This window comes from Bactrocera oleae, chromosome 4 (genome assembly GCF_042242935.1).
Source record: "Bactrocera oleae isolate idBacOlea1 chromosome 4, idBacOlea1, whole genome shotgun sequence".
In the NCBI taxonomy this organism is placed as follows: domain Eukaryota; kingdom Metazoa; phylum Arthropoda; class Insecta; order Diptera; family Tephritidae; genus Bactrocera; species Bactrocera oleae.
In genome coordinates, this window is record NC_091538.1 from 18,958,659 (window position 1) to 18,975,536 (window position 16,878).

The 16,878-nt window shown below is 34.7% G+C and overlaps 1 protein-coding gene across 1 annotated transcript in view; it reads right to left on the reverse strand.

Annotated features, from left to right (window-relative positions):
- The window catches only part of tei (teiresias), a 213,348-nt gene that overhangs the window by 152,957 nt on the left and 43,513 nt on the right, over positions 1-16,878 (reverse strand). The window contains exon 3 of the mRNA XM_036375805.2: positions 6,466-6,800. Coding sequence (XP_036231698.2) covers positions 6,466-6,523 — 58 coding nt within the window. The 5' untranslated portion in view covers positions 6,524-6,800. The remainder of the gene's footprint in view (positions 1-6,465; positions 6,801-16,878) is intronic.

Sequence of the window (16,878 nt, forward strand, 5' to 3'; positions counted from 1 at the left end):
TTCCCCAAAAATGGTATATCGAGTATTCACGATACCTAGCCGTATGAATTTATATATGTATTAAATATGATTTCAGATTTTATTAAAAATTATTATTTTTCTTCATTTTATATTTAGTTTGACAATCGCACATTATAATTTTAGAAGGTTATTCGCGATATTTGAAATTATTTTGCTTATAGTATGATAGTGAATACAGATTTTTTTTCACTTTTTCGTATATTTTCTTTGTACAATACAAAGAAACAAAGAAGAGGAAAGTGAACAATTTAAGTTTTCAAAACAAAAATATGAAACCGGTGATAGAACAGTTTAATCCAGAAGGCGTTTTCAACGTACCTGTGATCCTTCTAGGTTAACTAGGTTTCATAGGTACTTTTCTAGGATAAGGCATAATAAATATTTTAATATCCTGGGTGTAAAAATTGTTGTTTCATAGAGCTCTGAAATTGTAGTATTAGAGAGAGCTAAGGATATTACTTTTGGAAATCTGAAAGGCAAATAGTGAGATGGTTGCAGCTTTCCGAGCTTTCTGGCTATGGCTTAGAGAATGAAGTCTGTTGAATGAAAAATGTTGAAAATCGCTGAATCTATTTAAAAATGAATAGCCTTAAGAAAATGAATGAAGCCTGAATTAGAAAGCTCTTACAAATTATAAAAACAGAACTAGTCTAAGCAGCCATAAGCATCTCCGTTATAGCAATTTCGAGCTCTTTTTGAAAGAGGAAAATGTATTTTGACAAAATGAAACTGTTAGATAAAGGCGCCAGTTGCTTACACGATAAGCTTTATGCGAAATAAATATGTACACAAAAAAACAAAAAAAAATATTTTAGTAAGGGACAGCAACAAGTGAAACCTCAACCAGGGTTTGGACAACAAAGCAGTTTAAAAGTCAAACTACTTAAAAAAAATAAACGCGATAAGCAGAGCAGCAAGCGCAGAGCTCTTACGAAAACGACAATCCCCATAACAACCGTGAATGCGACTAAAACGTGAAAAGCCAAAACCATAACAACAGCAATAGTACTAAGAAAATTTAACAACACTTTTTGTAGCTACTAGTGATGCCAGAGTCAAGAAAATGAAAACATCGACATGAATACAAAAGTTTAATGATGCGAGAGTAAAAACAAGTTAATAAAATGAACTGACCAAGCAGGTAGGAGTGTGCAAGTTAAAGTATAAAGAGGGAGGTAAAGAAGTAAGGGAACAGCTAAAGGTGGCAACGACACATTTTTCGTAGTTAAAATCAACAGAAAAATCAAGTGATACAAGAACGGAAGAGGAGAGGATTAAGTGTGTAAATTGAGCGCACCAATAAAACAGGCGAGCAGAGGTGAAAGTAAATGAGAAGAGTACCAGAAAGTGAAATGTATTTACGGCATACTGAAGCTCGATCGCTTGTTCCGCGTAAGAAGGATGTAAAGTAAAGAAAATGAAATTAGGTTATCTTTAAGATTTTCAGTGATTCTGTGGCCTAATAGAGTAAATATTTATTATTTGGACTTGTCGTTTTCAACAAGTTGTAATAAAGCTATTTATAGGTATGTTTAATTCGGATACAACAATAATAAACTGAAGTGGCGATTGTTGTGTGTGTTACTTTTTTCGGCCATTCGCTGTAGCTAAACTGACTATATTATCTGTTCTCCAGTAATTTTAATTTACAAAATTGAAATTGAAATTCATCTACGTCATTTATATGCTAAGCGCCTAAAAGTATATTGAGTTTTTTTCTTATATTTACTTCGGAAAAACGTCAAAGCTTTCTGATATATAGTGTACAAATCTTTAGCAGAATTTCTTTTTCCTTTAACAGATGATTTTCACTTGTTGTTGCCCCACAAGTTGAGGATCACAGAAGTCTTAATCCCACTACATTCGGCTAATTTGAGTTTCGATAAAATGTTGTAGAAACATTTGAATATGTAGAGATAATTTTAAATTTTACCTTTTGCTCAAACTATTCCGAAACTCTAAAAGTCGACACGATATTTCGTGGGTTTTTCGAGGATTATAATCAATTCTATATTCTTAGCATCTCGAATTTCAATAACATAACGAAAGCAAAAAAACAAAAACCAAAATGACACCCAAAATAAATATATTTATATTTTGTCTCCCAATAAATATTGCCGATAAAAAATACTACAATTTTGCACACTCCATCTCCTTAGCATTTAAAACTCCATATTTGCACAAACTTTCTCAATACAATTTAATCCCAACCTTACAAAGAACAAACGCATGGAGCTTAAGTCAGCTTTGGCCTACTTTTTGGCGCTTTACCTACATTTTACCTAAGCAAGTGTTGAGCCAAGCCCTGTCGCAAATACCAAGCAAAGGTATGGCACGTAGCAAATGGTTGAAAACCTCCAACAACAACAACAGCAATGCAGAGGACGTGAAATAGTAATCGGAATAATAAAATTAAAAACAAGAGCGCGGAAAGTGAAAGCACTAGCGACTCACAACGCTCAGCCAGATAGCAGTTAGCAAGAAATGAATGCTTTGCGCTTAAACCTCATAATACCCATAGACCATTGTGCTTGGGAAACTAATGTAATGTGCGCGCGGGCTGTCGCGGCCATACTTTCAGTATTTCCGACACGTAGCCCACTCACGCCCACTCGACTGGCGCTTTAAGCTCGTTCAATTGTGGACTGATACAAACAAAGAAAAACTGAAACCAAAAAGTAAATGCGCGACAGTTAGACTGCGCTCGGAAAAGTGTAGAGGATTGCACATCAATTGAGATGTGTGGCTGGTTGTGTAGGTGCTGCTTGAGTATTCCTATCATTTCACCATCATGTTGCGCAGAACACATAAATGGCATTCTGGTCATGTGCCGAATGTTCCAAAATGTGTGCATAAAAATCCAACTAAATTCGCCATTATTTATGTGTTAAGTACGCTCCTGTATTCACTAATCAGTTGGTAAAAGTCAGAGGTAACGGTTTCGTTATGGCGATTGTATTCTGTTTTAATCATTCATATAATTTTGTGGACTCTTTTAAGCAAGATAACTCATAATTTCAAGAAGTATATAAATTAATAAGTCGCTTGAGAGTTATAAGTTTTGCGCGCACGTGAATGAAATTGTAAAGTATGGCACCCTTTACACATAACCTTTGGCTAGTATGAAGTTAGTTCCAATGCTGTAATACAAAACATTTTTTAAACTGAAGGGGTTCACCTCCATTTATACTACAATATATTTTAATTCCAATTCTTTACAGTTTGTTGGGGCCAGGGGAAGTTCTGAAATTTTAGACTGATTGCATTAACTTTTGACATTACCAAATAGCTCACACACTAGCCGACATTTTCGTCATCAAAAGCTTTTGCTCTCTCCAAGAAATAGCGCTAATATCAATTAATTTGAAGTTGGGGTGTCAGAGTACTTTTTCATTATGAAAAAAAAATTGAATTCCGCGCTGTGATTAGATTCTTTGTTTTGAAAGGTTTAAAAGCAAAGAAAAAATATGAACAATTGTTTGAAGTGTATAAGTAGTCCTCACCTTCCAGAAGATTCTTGAGCAAATTCATTATTATTAGTGAAGATGCAAGTTTGACTAAGCGTTAAATTGCTAATGCCATAGACATTTCAGACGAATGAATACTTCATATTTTACATGGAGAATCACATATGAGAAAGCTGTTTGGAAAGCTAGTGCCGCACACGTTAACAATTCAACCAAAACTGGATAGAAAACAAATTTCTCAGCATTTCTTGCGTCGTTTAATAATTATGGATGAGACTTATTGTTATCTGTTCTGATCCTAAATTGAAACAAGAACATTTATAATCGACTGAAGCTGGTTGTTCAGCTCCAAAATAGGTGAGGTCACAACAATAAGTAAAGAAGGTTATGGCGTCAGTTTTTTGGGATGCAAAAGAAATTGATGACAAAATTGTTGAGAAAAGAGCAGGTTTGCAGCCCAAAGAAATTATTTTTAATCAAGACAATGCACCTTCTCGCAAAGGTGTTTTAACAATGACAAAATTCAACGAATTAAATTGCGAATTAGTTGAGCATCCACCGTATTCACCAGATTTGGCTCCCAGCGACTACCACCTTTTCAGAAACTTGAAGCAATTTATTCCGGAAAGTCATTATAGGGATGGCATAAAACGATTAGGGGGTCATTGGAATAAGTGTAATGAAAATAAGGAAGATTATGCTGAATAAAAAAATATATTTCGTACCAAAAACAGTATATTTTCATTTTGAGCGTGGAAACCAGAAATTCGAAAATCTTAGGTGTAGGTAGCTAGAGAAATAATTTACCTAATTAGGCATTTTCGACACAAGGAAATGCTATTAACATACAAATACGCTCTCTGAAATTCAGTACAAGAGTTACAGAGTTAGAAGTACAGATTGACTGATATTTTGGGTAAGAAGTCAATCATAACCACTAGAATCCAGCTATTCCGGATTTGAAGAGTTATATTCTGATTTACACAATTTTTGAACTTGAGATGACATTTTTTAAAAGCAATATTTGTGTAAAATTTATACCGATTTCTTCATTGGTAATTAATTAGCATACTGTAAAGTGAAAGGATCATATGGAATTCAAAATTGTGTTATGTGGAAAGCATTCAGTTAGCATACAGGACGTGCTATTGAGTTGTTGTAAAATTTTAGTATCGAATTAGTTTGAAAGAACGAATAACAAAAATTTATTAGCTTTAAATTTTGTTTTTTGTATTTTATGGGTCTTAAATTGAGAAATTTAAGCTTTAAACTAAAAAAGCAGTAAGTTCTTAAAAGCGAAGCGTTCAACACAAAGCCCTTGCTGACACATTTTTGAGCGCAAATTTATATTCGCAGTTGAAAATTTACACTCCTAAATTGCTAATAAACCAAAAAGCGCATAAAAAGCGACGCTGAAGCGACACCAAAGTGATAACAAACAGCAGCAGTAATATGACAATAAATAAGTCAGCAGTGACAAGTAGCAAACACACACGCATACCGGAAAAACGCATGCCTGGATGTGTGCCTACCGCGCTGCAGAAAAAATGTAGCAGCTGACGAAGAGATGAATAAGAAGTGGAGGAATAAGCACGTTTATCGCGCCACGGAAAGGCAGCAGACACACGTATTAATGCTTAGACAGCGCAGCATACAAATATTGAAATCTTTGTATAGTTGTGTGTTTGTTGGTGCTTCGAGAAAGCTTATTGTTTGCGTATATTTATAAGCTAATGCCCCGCGTAACGGCATTAAATCAGAAAGGCGACAAAAAAGTGAGCACCCGAAAAGGAACGCCAGCAAACAAAGAAATGCTGCACGAAAGAGATGTTTGTTGCCAACATATAGGCGCTGGAACGCAGCAGCAGTTGCGGTGCGAAATTTAAAACTGCCTGCCATATAAATGAAAACTAACTAGAAAAAAGTGCACATAAAATATGGTGAAAGAGGCAGCGTTGCAAACGCTTAGTCTGTGGCGACTGTCAGCTGACGCCCTAAATTATGCTACAACGTGTGCGTTTTTATTCCAGCTCAAACGAGTGGCAAATATGGCGTGGTGAGTATGATGGCAAGAGTAGATGAGGAAACGGGTTCAAAAGAAGTTAGAGAATATATAATATATATACTTATATAATATGAAGTAAGCAGTGATAAGCAAAGTCGGAAATAAAGAAAGAGCCGTTGTAAATATTGTAAAAAAAACAGAGAATATGAAAAAAAATTTGGGTAGGGGAATTGTGGCTTTTTCCTGCGAATGATGTAATGGAAGCAAAGCCGACGAAAAGTGGACTAAGCGAAATCGTGGAAAGTAGCGTTCCAATAGCTGTGCTCCGCTTTATATATACTTTTAGGTGTTTATATGCATATATATGTGTTTATGGGTGCATTTCTTTTTCACCCATATTTTCTTTTAGAATTTTTGAATCCACGCATACACTGATAAATTTCTTAGATGCTGGGTGTAATTGTAATAGTTTCATCGGCTTTGGCCTAAGGCAGATAACAAAATGCGACTCAAATGGCTGCTTTTGTTTCACGTCAATAAGCTGTTTACGAAGTAGGGAGGTACAAAGATACTAGCCGGAAGCACTCGTGGAGAGCCGCGCTGCACATTATTTTCTGACATGTGACTCGCTAGTACTTACATTTTTAAATTATGTTGAATCCATTTTGAATACTAAGTAATTTATTTTGTTTGACATATGATGTTGCGAAATATTTTGTAGATAGATATTCTACAATCAATAGTATTTGCAGCGCATGCGATTTAAGAAATTTTTTAGATAATTTTTTTACACCTTTGATTACATTTTTTTCACCGGCGACGGTGTAACTTCCCAATGGTGAAAGAATTTTTCAAATCCGTCAAGTAGTTGTGGAGCAAACAAACAATCAAGTCTTGACTCTTTATACTATTAACGGTCTATATAATAATATAATATAAATATAGAAATAAAAAATATGCTTTTGTACTCACATTGTATTAGTAAAATGTACAGTAATATCCAGAGGCGTCGATCAAATGTCGGTCTCATGACTTCATCACTTACAGACTGCGGTTTGTTGTTGTAGCCTATTAGATTGCTTCGAAGTTTTCCCCAGACTTCAAACTACCCTTATAACAATGCAGGTTTGCAAGTTATAATTATGTACAGTTATAGTTATGTACTTTTGAAATATTTATTCCAACAGCAATAATTTTAATTTAGTTGAGTTTTGGCACCTCTTTTGTACATTTTTCTTTAAAAGGTTGTGTTTTCTGATATACGGCGAAAATGTAAAGTCGTTGCTCGGTTCTAAAGTAGGTAGAGGCTGTAAAGAGGGAAAATAAATGAAATTTTTAATATATTTTTGAGTTGAATGTTTTATCTTTTTATTATTTTCAGTTATTTTTTGTTTTTTGAAATTCATGCTCTGTTTTATAAAATATAATTCAACTCTTTGGTGATAAACGAAAACTTGAATAAAATTCGAGTCGAGATCTTAATGAAAATTGGTATACATATTTCTTGGTAATATCTGAAAACTGTGGTCGTCGTTTTACCCCCTTAATAAATGTAAAGTACATATCAAAATCACTAAAGCCAAAAAAACTAAAACAACAATAACGGGATACAGTTTGTAGGTAGATCCAATCCGAAAATAGTGGTGAAATCGGATAGTAACCATTCTACACAACGGTTAGGTTGAAAACTACTAACAGTGCGATAACCCAATAAATCATTATTTTCCGGTGCCAAAATTGGATATCGGGCGTGGTACCCTACCTTTAGGTCCATATCTTAGGATCCGCTCGAACAATTTTAACCTTATTTGGTGAAAAAGGGCGCAATCGGATTAAAACCACGCATAATTCACCTGCAAAATATTTTCAATTCCATATGATTCTTTCACTTTACCGTACACAAATCAAGTACTAAAGAATATGTTGGGATAAAACTTTAAAAAAATACTGCCTTTTTGATCTCAAGTGTAAAATTGGTCATAATAGGATAATAAATATTCAAGCCCCAGATACCGAATATGTGTACCTTAGTGCCTATGTCTGATCTTTTACCGAAAATATCGGTCAATCTGTGAGAAATATTGTTGATATTCGGTGAGAGTATTTTCCAGATAGTTTTGTACGCTCGTATCAAAAACGCAAGAAGTCGGGTCAATACTTTTTCTAGCCCCGAACTTCCAGTTGACTATGCACGTATAATATTTGATATACAAGTACAAAAGCTTAATTTCGAAAACGTTTGAAACCGTTTCCTGCCCCAACTGGATATATGTTCCTGAATACACTTCAATATACACAATACATTTAAATAATGTCACAAATTAATGCCATCAGTTCAAACTTTCCCATAGCCCAAATACCACCATGTAAAAACTTCGGGCTTTCTACCTTACTTTGAACCATTTACGAATATGTTGGTCAATATATATGATATATACATATACTCATAAAAGCAAACATATTATTTTAATATATGAATGAAATCGGTGTATACCGTGGTCAAGTCTATATCTCTACTATGTGTAATGGTTTCTTTTGCACTGATCGATTTTTCCCTCATACATCCAATGTATTAAATTTTAAGTTAACTAGGTTGATTTTAGCACCAAAGACAGAATTTATATTACAAAAATTTTTTTCGTATGAAATAGTAAAGCTGCATTGTTCACAAACGCTTTGTTGTGCCAGATTTTCGTTTAAGATTTTCCTAATTTAAACGCTTTTTCACGAAGTGTGCCATTAAAAATTAAAAGCATGTCAATATTAGTATGTTCTAAGTCTACATGCAATCTAGAAGCGCATCCACACACATACATTTGCATATTTCCGCACTTCAAAGTAACAAAGCCACTGCAATCTCAAGTATTCACAGCATAAAAGTCGTGCTCGTAATTCTTCTTCGTCGCCAGATGAGAGTGACCTAAATTGTATAAAACGTCACTCCAATTAATTAATCGCCCGGGCTAATCATTGGCAGCAACACCAAAACGTCAAGAGATTTCGCATTTTCATTTGGCACATGACGATAGAGACAAAAGCTTGCGAGAAAATCCAGAAAATCTGCTAAATCAGAAATTATTCAGAAATTTATGGCACAAACACAACGCCGCAGGATATGTACATATGTGTTTTATATATATATGAATGTGTGCGAGTGTGCATACAAGTATATTTAAGCTCATGCTATAGTACGTGTACGTATGTGTTGGTAAGTAAGTGCGTGTATGTGCTAAGCTGAAAGCGTTTACTGTGCGGCTATCAAAGCAAGAATGCATTTGAGTGCATAAGTAAGTGGATTTACTTATATGAACGTAAGCTGTATAACATATAAACACGAGCGCACCTATACAGCCACAAGCGGGTTTCACACACACTTTGCTGTGAATTTATGGTTTATACGTGTAAGGAACTCGCCTTTATATGTGTGCTTATTATGAAATTACATCCATACTAACACAAATAGGTACATACATATACACTATAGTGTTCATTATTACTTTGATTTTTATTAAAGTGTGTGTGTGTGGGTGTGCAACTTTTGAGTACCCTCCTGTATATGCACGCTTTGGTGTGCCATAAATTCTCGCCGCTTATGCATATATCACTTGTGATAAATTGTGCAGTGATGACAGCAGCCTGGTGGAGTTAGAGCAAATGTTTCGGAAAGAGTAAGTATGTGTTTATTATAAATACAATAAATTTTTAAATTAGTAAGTTTTCGGTAGTTTTTCTGATGCTACTTCTTAGGAAATTAGGTGGTGGGGACTCTCACCAATAATGGTGTTCTGGCTCTACGTAACCATAGTGAAGCCAATAGTATGTTATGGGGCCGTTGTCTAGTGGAAGGCGCTCGGAAAAAACACACTAGCTAGGCAGCTGGAGCGTATTCAAAGAGCGGCACTCATCTCACTCTGGAGTGCACAAAGGACGACCCTAACAGTGGCACTCAATGCCATTCTCCACACTACATCTGTAGACATCGCTGGTAAATTCTGCACTGCTTCGATTAAATTTTTTAAAGAGGTGTGCATTCCCTCCATAGCCAAGCAGCTGTACTGGCTTCGAGCTCGCTGACTGTACGGTCAAGAAGTGCATGACCTCGTTAGCAATAGCTTAAAGTTTCTTCAATGTTAGATTTGTAATAATTCACAATATAAAAATTGTTTCACCTCTATTATAAAACTTGAGTTATATTAAGTCTAAAATTCGACTGCAGCTTTTTTCATGAATTTGTGAAAACCTAATAATAAAAAATCCGATGAGCACTGGTAACACTGTTTTGATATCAACACATACCACAACCAGAAATAACCTTACCTTTGAACAGGTCATACCGAGGGATAACCGGAAAGGCATTTGCGCGGATCTGCAAGAACTACATCTCATTATCTATGGGGTCTACCAATTTGTTGTAAATGTAGAGTGCTACTTGTCTTATTTCTATTAAGATCTTACTCTATCCGATTCAGAAAGACCATTCCGAATTTGATCTAATTATTCGCGGTCTTCCTTTTAAATAAAGAGATGAAATCTGAATACGATTGTGCAACTAAATTCATCGATTTGAATAAATTCTGCTTTAGGTGTTTTCAAAAGGTTCACTAGTATTTAGATTATGCATTGTCAATTGATAGAGATTATATTATATTCACTATCGGATAGCTTTGTTTTATAAACCGATACTCGCGACTTTGAAATGACTAGCTTTGGACTCAAGAATTTGCAAATCTGAAAATATTGGCTTCAAAGAAATGCCGTGCCACAAGTGTTTCTTCATTATTTCACAAATCCTTCCCTACTTTGATCAATCCAAACTCTCGAGCCTCAACCACGAACTTTGAGAAATATTTGCGAAAGATGCTTTGGATAGCAGTTGAAACTTTTGGTTTTATCTCTCTTTGAAAGATCACTACCTTAGCAACTAAACATTTTTTTTCCGACCGAACTTCACTATCAGTTTCCCTACAAGGCATATCTATATGATACAACATTTTTGGCGCTCAACATCTTTCTATTATCTTGCTGCTTGGGCAACCTCAAATGTGGCAACGCAGAATTTATTATGTCAACTAGCAACACATGTGACCCAAGCGACTATAGCAACAAAAGAAACACAAATGGCGCAATGAGAACACCCAGGCAAGTTGCAGCATGGGGTAACCCAAGAGAACCAAAAATTAGACAACAAATTGCTGACAATATCACATTTCGCTATAGAACACAGACATTGGTACTCTGGTCACTAGAATAACAATAATAAACAATGCAACAATAACAAGTGAGCATCTAAGAGAGTTCATTGTGGGTGCAATGCCATGTTAGTGGCGCACGAAGCATAGATGCCACAGGGCATATATACAAATGAGGGTTGATTGTAATAGGTATATATGTGTATGTGTGTGCGGGTGCACCAGTTTATGTTGCATGTACGAAATTGTACATAAATAGTTGGGTGTTGAAATTTATAGGCCACCGTTGCATGTGCTTGCTTCTAGCTCATTGTATTTAACTTCAATTTGCCACATAACAAATACTTGCAACCAAGCACACACACACACCCTTAAACACATATAACTCACACATTGACAGCAGCTTTTGTCAGACAATGCATGTGGGCATATACTCTAATGTCACTGCGTGACACATTATGAAATATTAGAGCACCTTGCAACATCGTGTGGCCCTAGCTCACGCAAGCTAACTGCATGCTACGTGTGACATGCCAAACGTATCAATAGTATGTATGTAGATGCGTATGTACATTTCCGTGAATAGAGTACGACGCCATTTTGTTGTTGCTACTATTTGAATGTGGCATGCCACTAGGCCTCTCCATATGTGCGATATTGTGGAGTGCAAGTTTCATTGAGCATTACATGCCTGCAGTGCGATTAATGCGTGCTTCAAAACGTGCCTCTCCTAGCAATGAAGAGTTCACATGGCTACTTGCAACATTGCAGCACAAATTTCTATGTGCTCAGTATGTCATTGGATGATATATATGGAATTTCTTAATTGTTGCACTTGCAACAGCATGCTGAAATGCTGTTTTGCTTTTTGTTGCACGCGTATCGGTGTGACAACATTACGTGTTTGTCCCTTTAATATCGTGTATGCTTTAGAAACTCAATCGCATAACAGTTACGAAAGAAAATTGTCAATTACTCAGCGCAATATTGTTCGCAAAATAGCGCTACAATCACATTTTTTGCATACAACCAGGGTATTTTTGATTTGTGCAACATAAGACCAGTAATGCGCTTCTTAGGATCTTGCATCATTTGTTTTTGTTGTAACTGTAACAACAGTTATTGAAATTACTATTGCCGTGTAAATGTGTTTCAGTTTCGTTGCAGCAGTAAGCTGCATGCCACATGTTCTGTTTTCTTCACTATCAATAATTATGAAATGGATGACTGTCTGTCCATCCGTGCAAGCTGTAACTTGAATAAAAATGAGATATTGCGACAAAATTGGCACACTTGTTCCTGGACACCAAACGGGCTCTAGTATTGTATATAGATGTTAAGCAAAAAACTATAAAATTTCATAGCTAAACTGCAAATTAAGATATAAAGCTGTTTTTGGAACAGTGAATCGCTATAAAGAAGGCCATCTGTGGTTTGAAATTTTTAAAAGTGGTCGTGGCTAATAAGGTTAATGTACGAATCTCAAATCTCACTAAAGCTTTATCAATAAATCTTACCTAAAATAAGTTCCTTTCATAAACTGTTAAAATGGATGAAATCAATTAAAGACCACGCCCACTTCCTATATAAGGGTTATGGTTAACTATTTATACTGCGATAACTCACTAAATAACGTCAGATGCATTCAATTTGTTATATGTTACAAAAGATCCTCATAGAAACCGGGTCCGAAATTAGACACCGTTCACTTTTAAGTGAAATGTAATATCTCAGTAAGTACCCAATTTTAACGAAATTTGGTACTCAACATTACCTCTTCAGGAGCTCCAGGCTCCACGTATGATTTTCAATATTTGTTCTCGTGAAATAATTGAAGCCGAACGACCATCAATCAAGTGAGTCGCATGCTCGTTAAACAGACCTAAAGAGGGATGGCAGCCGATATCATTTTCACAAAAAAATTTGACACGAGTTATTACCTAATGCAATCGTGCAACCTCCGCGGAAATTGTTTAGATCGGATTACTATAGCATATAGCTACCATACAAACTGAGCAATCGGTGATCAAGTGCTTGTGTGAATAACTTTTTAATTTGAGGAGATATTTTTTGGAAAGTTTACATGAGTTATTGTCCAAAGCAACTGCATAACATCCAAAGATAGTGTTGATATCGACTCACTATAGCACACAGCTGCCATACAAACTGATCGATCAAAACCATGATCTTGTAAGGAATCATTTTTATTTGTGAAGGACGTTATAGTCCCGGTGCAACCGAAGCTAAGATTTTTTCTGGAGTTGTAAAATTAATATAGATTGGACGTCTATAAAATGCAGCGTACAACCGATTGTTCAGATTTGAGGTCTTTAATTCATAACTATTTGAGTGTTACGGCTAAGAACACAAAATTTGGTGAAATACTTTTTTATCAAGAAGGTAATGCGCCTAAAGAAAATCATAAAGCTTGTTCAACTTATAGCCCCCATACAACCGATTATTCAAATGTGAGATCTTGCGTAGTTTGTTTGCAATTAAATATTGGAGAGTGTACAATACGGTGAGGTTTTATTATGACTACGAATTCATGCTAATAAAAACTATATGCTTTATATACTCGTACACATAATTCTGTTTTTACACGGTCTTGATTTAACACGGTTTTATTTTATTTAGCAAAATTAAATTTTAGAATTTATTAGTCAAACTTAATTTTTACGAAATATATATCACAAATATAGAGGATTTGGATACAACAAGTTTACTGACCAGAGCAATTGGATAGAGCACAATGCATAACAGAGTTCACTGTTAAAAATGTCGAATGTGAGTAACTAATGATGACAGTAATTAAATTAAAATTATTTTTATGATTATGTTTTTAATTTTTTTTCTTGTTGTTTTACTTAATTGTGTTTAGTTCTTGAACTTGTCATACATTTAATTTACATTACTATTAAGATGGGAGTGCATATTTTTTTGATTTAATAAAATAAACGTTATTATTTATTAGTTAATAGATTTTAAAGATAAGGAACCAGCTACCTATTTTTGAATACGTGCAATGTTTTTTTTTCGTGATTTTTCCGGAACCAATCTGCCGTGTAAAAACAGAATTAAGTGTACATATTTACATACATATGTAGAGTATGCCATGTTCAATGCAGTTACTCATACGCCATGTCGTTCACTATAAAAACCACTCATTTAATTATAAGTGGCTTTGTTAACACTTTTGTTTAGCAATAATTGTTCAAATTGATTCCAATACATTTGTGCATTGTTTTTTATTTTTTTCCTTAAGTTAACAGTTTCGCTATTCTTCTTGACAATTATATGCCACCAATATTTTTCTTTGACGTGCACAAATTGGGTTAAGCCTAAGCCAATTTTCTACTGTTTTACTTTTCCTACCAATGCTAGCAAGGTAGTTGTTCCGAATCGCTTAACTCTCCTGCACAATACCACACACTGGCCACTATTTGTACGCATCCACATGTGGGTGCGTTTGTGGTTTGGCGATGCGCGCAACAAGCTGAGTAAACACATACGGAGGCAAATGTAAATAATTATATGTATATGTACTGTATAAAGGCACTGCATAGGTAATAGATAGTATGTTATGTTGTTTTTGCGGTTGTTTATATAAGTAAATTTCAGTGTGTGTGTTTTATATAAAATGCTTGCCACACTGACACTCACCGCAAACAAATGCTCACAACTCAGCAACGCAGCGCTAATAAATATATGTATGTACTTAATCCTAACTGTTCATATTTATACAAACACATATATGCATTCTCCTTCCCCACTCCCCGCTGACTTCATTATTCTCATGCGTCACTTGGCTAATATATTTGTTTCTTGGCTTGCCCTAAGTCAACTCGGCGCTGACTTAACTTGGCTTCAACACACCGGTTTGTTTGCCTTGTGCGGTTTAGGTAACTGGCACTACCTTATATGTCTATATATATATCAACTTTGCTATGTACTCTTGTATTTAGATTGGAGAGTATTTTGTGCGCAATTGAAGGTAACCTAAATGGAATATTGCCAAACGCTTGTAAGCAACTCATCCACTTCGGCTCAGCTGCGTGCAATACAACCACAGAAAGAACAAGTCTTTGTGGCTTCTACCTTTGTTTGCTTAGCTAAATGTATATAGATACTGTTATATACAAAACTATCTGCTAAACAACTGCTTATGTAGTGTTTTTCTTTTAACTTGTAACCGATAATATAAGAAGGCTTTAATATGTATCGTTACCTCTATACACTGGCTATACAAACTGTAGAATTGAAAGTCTTCTGCACGCATATGTAATGATATAAGTATGTCTGCAGGTATGTAGTTATGCAATTTCGTATTTGGAGTGGAAAGTATTCCATTTCACAACTTTCATGTGTACACAAATACATACAAACCTGCTCTGCACTATGAACATATATATACGCCACCTACTTAGGCGGTCACATAACCATATTATCATTCGCTGTTCAGATTTACCTTGAGTGATAGAAGCAAAAGTGGAACAAATGCTATACAAATGCAAGTCAGCTTTGTGTGTGTGTGTGCTTTAAATGCATACTAAGCGGTTGGCTAAATGTCGCAACTACAGCGCAGGGCTTTTGGACAAGTTACCTCTTTGAAGATGCACATAACTATTACGCGAGAGAAATGCATAGCATACAATTTTTGTGAATTTGGCTCTGAAAGTTAATCGCTGTCATCTCTCATTTGTCAACTGTCATGATCGAAAATTAAATTTATGTGGAATGGACATTGAACTCAATTCCAAATCTTTCAGCACAACTCTGTTTTATAAATAACTAATTTGGTTTATCATTTTCGTATTATTCATCTGTAAATTGTCATTTGTAGCTCGTCAGCTATATTGAGTCAAAATTTAAACAAAATTACATATTTTGCGGATTAGTTTAGAACCTATTTCGACACTTTATATTTTGAAGCTGTCTCGTCACAGTTATTTTTTATGAATTTAAAAAATGTTGCACAACTATTTCAAACAATTTATGTGTTGGTTATCATTTGTTGTCCACCAACTATCAAGGTCAAAATTTTATATGAAAGATATATATTGTCTTTAAAAAAATAAACTATTTTTTAGATGTCATTAGTCAGCTGGCCTCAGTCAAAGCTATACTTTACAATAAATTTAAGCATTCTGAATTAACAGTTTTATATGATATTTTGAAATCTGTCAGCTGTTAACTGCCTATTTTAATCTGTGATCAGTCAGCTGTCAAGAACCACTATATTAATTACTATCTCTTGGATTTCTCTTATAATGTTTATATAAAATACGCCAGAAATACTTTGCTTTCAATTTTGTATCTCCTTGTCCATCAGTTACAATATGTCAGCTGTCATAAATCAATAGTTTACTTATCTGTACGAATTAAATATTTAAAATATAGATACTTGGACGCGCATATTTCCTAACAATGATTGGTTAAGACTCATAAGTTCGCGATTATTATGTATATAGCAGCAAGCTGCTTATTATTTATCCTTTCGACTTTTAAATCGTCAATATTTTATCGCCGACTGGGTTTAATTGAAAATAACTGGGTTTGTTCCTTTTCCATGTTTATCTTATTTTGTAAAGTGTTTCTTAAGTTTTACAGAGTTTATTTTGATCAAAAATGTTGTCATGTATCAGCTATCATCTACATATATTTTTGTCGATTCGAAACAATGATAAGTTGGTAGTTGTCATTAGTGATGATTCAAAGTATCATGTGTCATTGTTAAAACCATACATATCGTTTATTCTATATAATATCTCAATTTAAAGTATTTTCTAGTTAATAATTTAGACATTTCAGTAAGAGTTTAAGTAAACACAACACAAAAGTTCAAGTTAATAGCGGGACTTTGTCGAAAACTTAATAAACTCCTTGTCAATTGTCTGCTGTGCTGTGTTCTTTGGAAATATATCTACCATTAAGTTTCTCTTTGATTTCCAAGTCTGTTTGGATCTCTTCAAAAAACTTTTGTTTAAAATTATGGGTCTCCTTATCTCCTATGACACATTATTCTATATTGTCATTTGTCACTTGTTATGGGTCAGCCACTAAGCCTTAAAATAAATAATAACTATTTTGTTATGCGAATAAGCTTTTTATTGAACTCGTTTCGACCATTAGTGAAAATATTTTAAAACAAAATTGCTTGCGCTCCCTTAAGTATACCTCGTTTTTATTCTAAAAA